The 6,789-nt window shown below is 39.9% G+C and overlaps 1 protein-coding gene across 1 annotated transcript; it reads right to left on the bottom strand.

Moving 5' to 3' along the window:
- Positions 1 to 1,056: 1,056 nt before the first annotated feature.
- Positions 1,057 to 2,025, bottom strand: LOC113122965 (olfactory receptor 6N2-like). Its single transcript, XM_026294671.1, has one exon. It carries the CDS (start codon positions 2,002 to 2,004, stop codon positions 1,057 to 1,059), a length of 948 nt encoding a protein of 315 aa, XP_026150456.1. The 5' UTR covers positions 2,005 to 2,025.
- Between the last annotated feature and the right edge of the window lie 4,764 nt (positions 2,026 to 6,789).

The raw sequence follows: 6,789 nt of genomic DNA, 5'->3' as shown, positions 1-6,789 counted from the left end.
CAACAATACTGTCCCCCCCTCCCCCCAAGTTAAAAGCCTGGGTGTCATCCTAGACGGTACTCTCTCCTTCACTCAGCATATCAATACCACTACCCGGTCGGCCTACTCCCATCTCCGTAACATAAACCGCATCCGTTCCTCACTCACCACCGATAGCACGGCAATACTCATTAACGCCTTTGTCACCTCTCGTTTGGATTACTGTAACTCACTCCTCACTGGTCTACCTCTCAAATCACTTCGCAAACTTCAACTTGTCCAGAACTCTGCTGCCCGAATTATCACCAGAACTCCATCCTCACATCATATCACCCCTGTCCTTAAACAACTTCACTGGCTCCCTGTGTCCTTCCGTATAAACTATAAAATCCTCCTTCTCACCTACAAAGCCCTCCACTCTATTGCCCCACCATACATCACTGAACTACTTCATATCTATTCTCCGCCTCGTCCTCTCCGCTCCTCCAGTTCCACTCTCCTCTGCACCCCTACAGCGCGCCTGGCCACCATGGGCGCTAGATCCTTCAGCCACACTGCGCCCCGCCTTTGGAACATTCTCCCTCATCGCATCCGGTCGTCTCCGGACTTATCAACTTTTAAATCATCACTCAAAACATATCTGTTCCGTATAGCGTTTTCCACCTAACTCTCTTAACTTCTCAAAGCAGCCCGTGATGTCCTACCACCCTCTGCCTATTTCATATTGTCTCATACTGTTTCATATTTGTTGTTCTGTCATCTGGGTTTCTGTATTTCAATTTACTTGTACTGTACTTCGCCCACTTCCTAGATAATCCACGCTTTTGCCTTTACATTCTCTCCCGCCGTTTATGTATTCTTGTTACTGTTGTTTTAATGCACTCTATGTATATCATGCTGTATGCTTCCTTTTCTATCTGTAAGGTGACCTTGAGACTTTGAAAGGCGCCATGAAATAAAATGTATTATTATTATTATTATTATAATCACAGCCTGAGGTTCAACAGGAGAATCACACAAAAAAAAAAAAAAACATTCCTTTCTTTAGTCAGGGTGATTTCTCCATAGTTGTGTAGATCAAACCTTGAGTCTCAATTTAAAACTTTGACCTGCCTTCATGCAAACAGATATAATTCTACCTCGAATTTTAGTCAGGACCAGCCCATAAATAACAGGGTTCAGTATAGGTGGGATTAACAAAAACTGTATGGCCATGAAATTCTTTACACTCTGTGGCACAGATGATGATCCATACCTTGAATAGATGAGATCAAAAAGCAAAGCAGCTGTGACATTAATCAAACACAATAAATGTGGCACACATGTCTGTGTAAACTTTCTCCTGCTCTCTCTGGATTTTACAGCTGATTTTACCAGCTGCACATATGAACCTAAAATGAAGAGGAAATGGCAACAATAGAAGCAAATAAAAATCAATCTAACTATGTCGTTTGCTGTTGTTGAACTACAAGCAAGTTTAATAACTGGCCCATTCTCACAGTAGAGTTTCTCAATGTGTGAGCCACATAATTTCAGTGTGGATGTCAAAGTTACGCTCATAGTCGTACAGCAGAAAGGTACAAACCAGGACAAACTGACTAACACTGCAGTCCTTCTCAGAGACATAACAGAGTGATACTCCAGTGGTCGACATATGGCCACATATCTGTCATAAGACATTAGAGCTAAAACAGAAAAGCCAACCATTGCAGAGGAATATATAACATAGATTTGCAAAAGACATCCTGCATATGATATTACCTGAATATCAGACAGAAGATCTGAAGTGAATTTAGGGTAAAAACCTGCAGTCCCATAAAGTTCATTAATGCATAAGTTACACAAACAAATGTACATTGGTTCATGTAAGTTTTCATCCAGGATTATGGTTAAAATGATGGACACATTTACTACTAAAATGACACAATAGCTTAATAAAGTGAGAGAGAAAAGTGTGACTCTGTAGTTGATTGTTTCATTGAAGCCAGACAGAGTAAATACAATGATACTAGATGTGTTGCTCATTTTGTGACAAGCTTCCAAAAGAAAAATCTCAGACTGATAAACAGTGTTTAGATGAAAAAATGTTTTGAAAAGATTAAAATGTTCATTGTTTGTCAGTATATGTCCAGTTGTCTTAGTTTTACATGCTGCTGAGGTGTGAGATTAAATGTTAAAGACACTCCCTCTTTAAATGCAGCTGTTTTATATAGTTAAGTACCTCATGTGCTGCCTACTCCCTGTTCTGCTGACTTGATTGTAATTCAATCAAGTATCAAAATACAATTGATAATAAATGTTGTTGGTCCCTTTTACTTGCTTTATAGATTTTTTTATATTAGAAACCTGTTCTCACAACACAAAACAGTTAACACATTTCCAGGCACCTTAAGGCAGGGGTTTTTAAACTGGGTCCGCAAAAAACTTGACAGAAATAAAAACAATTACATAACTTGATAACGCTTTTATCGTTTTGCATTTTACAGTAGGCTAATTTGAATGGAGCAATTAGCGGCTGTGTAAGTGCTCTACAAATGATGGAAAGATTTTTGAAGAATCCCGAACCTGCAAGCAGTTTGTGTAAATCTGATGAAACTAAGATGGACAGTAGAAAATATGAGAAATATTATATTGCGTTTGGTTTTATCTGCATCTTAAAGCAGGGAGTTGAGAGACTGCAGTGTGTTTTCCGTCAAGAGATTCTCTCCGAATGCATGAAACCATTCAAGCTCAAACGACATCTACAGCAGAAACATCCCAATGAAGCAGGAAAATCCACTGACTATTTTAAACAGGAGCTGTGTTTGGGCCAGTAGTCTAGTGTTTTCGTCAGCAGGCGGGTGGGTGGGTCCTGAGAGGTGTTTAAAAGCATCACATTTGGCATCCCTCCACAATGCACATGCTCAGAAGCCCTAAACAGTTGGCGAAACATTATTATTACCAGCTTCTAAAGACATCGTCAGGGAGTTATTTGGAGAGGAAGCAGTACAAAAGGTAGATTGTGTGCCTTTGTCAGACAATAGTGAGCAGACACATAGGTGAGATGGTCGATGATATTGCATCGCAACTTTTAGAACAACTGCAAGCCAGTGAATACTTCATGCTGCAGTTGGATGAAAGTACTGATGTAGTGAATCAAGCAATGCTAATGGTCTATATACGTTTCCTTGGTAAGGACAAATTTATAGAGGAACTTCTCTTTTGTAAACCCCTTGAAATCAGAACCACCGGGCAGCATACATTTAATATGATCAATCAAGTGATTCATTTGTTCAATTCATGATGGATAATTCAATAGACTGGTCTCGCTGTGTTAAAATTTCAGATGTCTGTTTATTGTAATATGAATTACAATATGTCTTTACATTACAAAATTTTAGTTTACGTATTTATGCCCTATTTAAAATACGTAACCTTCATATTTTAGGCGAGGGGGTCACCTGCAAGGAATCATCATATTTGGGGGTCCATGGAAATAAAAAGTTTGAAAAACCCTGCCTTAAGGTATAGGTTTCTTTCAGAATATTATAATTTTATTTCTTGCCTGATCTACTAACCTCTGTAATTCAATCCAGTATCAAAATACAATTGATATCAAATATCGTTGCCTAGTGCTATTTACTTATTTTGTATATTTTTTATATTAGAAGTCTAGTCATTCTCACAATACTAAACAGTTACCGCTTGTGACATTTCTATGCATGTCAGTAGCATAGGTTTATTTTCAGATTATTAGAATTTTAGTTTTTTGCATTTATTTATGGTATCTTATGAATATTCCCTTAGATCAAACGTGCCAAGTCCACAAGCTGTCATTAATCACCTCCTTGTAGTATGGGGCACCAAAAAGTATTTGGTCTCTTGCTTTTTACACTAACTCTGTTTCCTGTTTGTAAACTCATTAGGTAGTATAATGTTGTAAATCTTAATAACTGCATTATCACTGAGGCATCAAAAGCAGAGACAGGAGAGAGTTCAGCTTCCTGTGACAGCCTGGTGGATGAAACTGTCCTTCAGTCTGCTGGTCCTGGCCCAGAGACTCCTCAGTCTCCTCCATGATGGCAGCAGACTAAAGAAGCTTTGTGACGGATGGGTGGGCTCGTTTGCAATGCTGAGCATGCTGGGTCTGCACTCTCCTGAAGTTGACAAAAATCTCCTTTGTCTTTTCCATGTTCAGAGATATGTGTCTCTACACATGGCTAGACGGTTGGACTGATATGCAAGTCTTGAACCAGAGGATCTCCAGGGATCAAATATTTAATGATCTAAAGGATCTGCTAACATACCCATTATGCATTATGCTGGATTATTCTGAGGTACAGTAAACTACAATATTTAAAGCTTTGAAGGCAAATAGCAAAACTGAATAGGAAGCCTGTGGATGGCAGACAGCATTAGGGCAATATTTTCTTTCAAAGGGGAAACAATCATAAAACGTACTACTGATTAGGGATGGGAATTGATAAGAATTTAGTGATTCCGATTCCTTATTGATTCTCATTTATCAGTTAGATTCCTTATTGATTCTCTTATTGATGCTTCATCACCACCACCTTCCCTAAGCAGTGTATGAAACACATTACATTAGTGCAAATTAATTGCATGCTGTGTGGCTAAATGTTTATGCATTATGGAGGTATTTCCTTCTTTTGACGTAATGAAACTTCTACACGTGTTGCAAGTGCCTCTAGTGTCATCTTTTCTAGTAAAATATAACCAAACTTTAGAGCGCTTCAGCCTTGACACTATGTTGGACTTGTTCTGAAGCAAAATATGGAGCATACGTATGACAGCATCATGCAAATACATACTGATGTCAGTGGAACTGATGACATTTAAACAGTGATCATACCTTATTTACAGCATTAACCATGTGAGAGAGACAGGCTCCTAACTGAATGAGTTATGAATCAGTTCTTGTCCATTATTGATTAAGGTGTGATTAATGTTCATCTATTTTATTACAATGATAACTCTTTATAACAACAACCAAGACAATGACAATAAACCCAAGAATAACACTGATAATGAGTTAAATGCAATTGTAACATATGCCTTTTTCTTGTGGAAATCCCATAATTCTGTGTTTCAGATCAGTAACATTACAACAGCCTGACAGGAGGTTCAACAGGGGAATCACAATTTTTTAAATAAAACCCTTTGTTTAATCAGAGGGATTTCTTTGGGGTTACATAGATCAAACTTGGAGATCTTAGTTTAACCCTCAGGGGTCCTGATAACACAGAAACAAACTTAAATTACTCTGTCAGTTTTAAACATACAGATAAGAGCAATATATCATTTGAATCTGTAAAGGGTCTAGTTTTGTTTGTATACACTCATAACATTTATTTGTACTTTTTATTTATAAGAATATATATATAATATATATATATAAGAAAAGACATATGCAGGAAGGTGTGTCTGACCATGAATAGTCATGGAAGACGTGTTGGCGGGGTTAAAGAGATCCTCGAAGTATTCCTTCCACTGCCCGACAATAAGCCCAGTTGAGGTCAGCGGCTCTCCACTTCCACTGTAAACAGTGTTGGCAGAGCACCGCTTCCCCTTCCTGAGGTGCCAGACAGTTTGCCAGAATCTCTTCAGGGCCGACTGGTAGATGTCAATGTCCCCAGCCTCCCCCGGAATCTGGTAGAAGCTCTCTCGGAGGTGGGAGTTAAAGACCCCTCAGACAGAGGGTTCGGGCAAACATTCCCAACAGATCCTCACAGTACATTTTGGCCTGCCAAGTCTGTCCCGCTTCCTCCTCTGCCAGCGGATCCAACTCACCACCAGGTGGTGATCATTTGACAGCTCTGCTACTCTCTTCACCCGAGTGTCCAAGACATATGGCCAAAGGTCAGATGACACAACTACAAAGTCGATCGTCGAACTCCCGCCTAGGGTGTCCGGGTGCCATGTGCACTGATGGACACCCATATGCTTCAACATGGTGTTCGTTATGGACAAACTGTGACTAGCACAACAACAGAACACCACTCAGGTTCAGATCGGGGGAGGCTGTTCCTCCCAGTCACGCTCCTCCAGATTTCACTGTCGCTGCTCACGTGAGCATTGAGGTCCCCCAACAGAATTATGGAGTCCCCAGTAGGAGCACCTTTCAGCACCCCCCTCCAAGAAACTCCAAAAAGGCCAGGTACTCTGCACCATTGTTCGGCCCATAGGCCGAAACAACAGTGAGAGACCTGTCCCCAACCCGAAGGCACAGGGAAATGACCCTTTCATTCAGGGGGGAAAACTCCAACACATGGCGGCTGAGCTGGGGAGCTATGAGCAAGCCCACACCAGCTCACCGCCTCTCACCGCGAGCAACTCCAGAGTAGAACAGTCACTTACCAAGTGTTTTTTTATAATATATATATAAATCATTTTGTTTGCCTCACAATGAAAAATACTTTGCTAAAGCAACACTTTAAAGGTTTAAGGAGAAACATTTAAATGTGTTGGGATGGCTCAGTCAAAGCCCAGACATTAGTCCAATAGAGAATCTGTGGTTTAGCGTAACGACGGTTGTACACCAGTGAAACCCATCCAATTTAAAGGCATTGGAGCAGTTTTTCCTGGAAGGATGGGCAAAAATCACATTGGATAGATGTGCTAAGCTCACAGAGACATACCCAAGTAGACATGCAGCTATAATTGCTGTAGAGGGGATTGTTATGCATACCCAAGCTTTTTTTTTTTTTGTCTCATTTTGTTTGCCTCACAATGAAAAATACTTTTCATCTTAAAAGTTATAGGCATATTGTGCAAATCAAATATAATCCATAAAATATAAATCAATCCAGT

Source organism: Mastacembelus armatus, chromosome 21 (assembly GCF_900324485.2).
Source record: "Mastacembelus armatus chromosome 21, fMasArm1.2, whole genome shotgun sequence".
Lineage (NCBI taxonomy): Eukaryota > Metazoa > Chordata > Actinopteri > Synbranchiformes > Mastacembelidae > Mastacembelus > Mastacembelus armatus.
This window is presented reverse-complemented; position numbering and strand designations above follow the sequence as displayed.

Excerpts from the sequence above, each read along its gene's own strand:
- LOC113122965 (XM_026294671.1), bottom strand. The coding sequence starts at position 2,004 with ATGAGCAACACATCTAGTATCATTGTATTTACTCTGTCTGGCTTCAAT.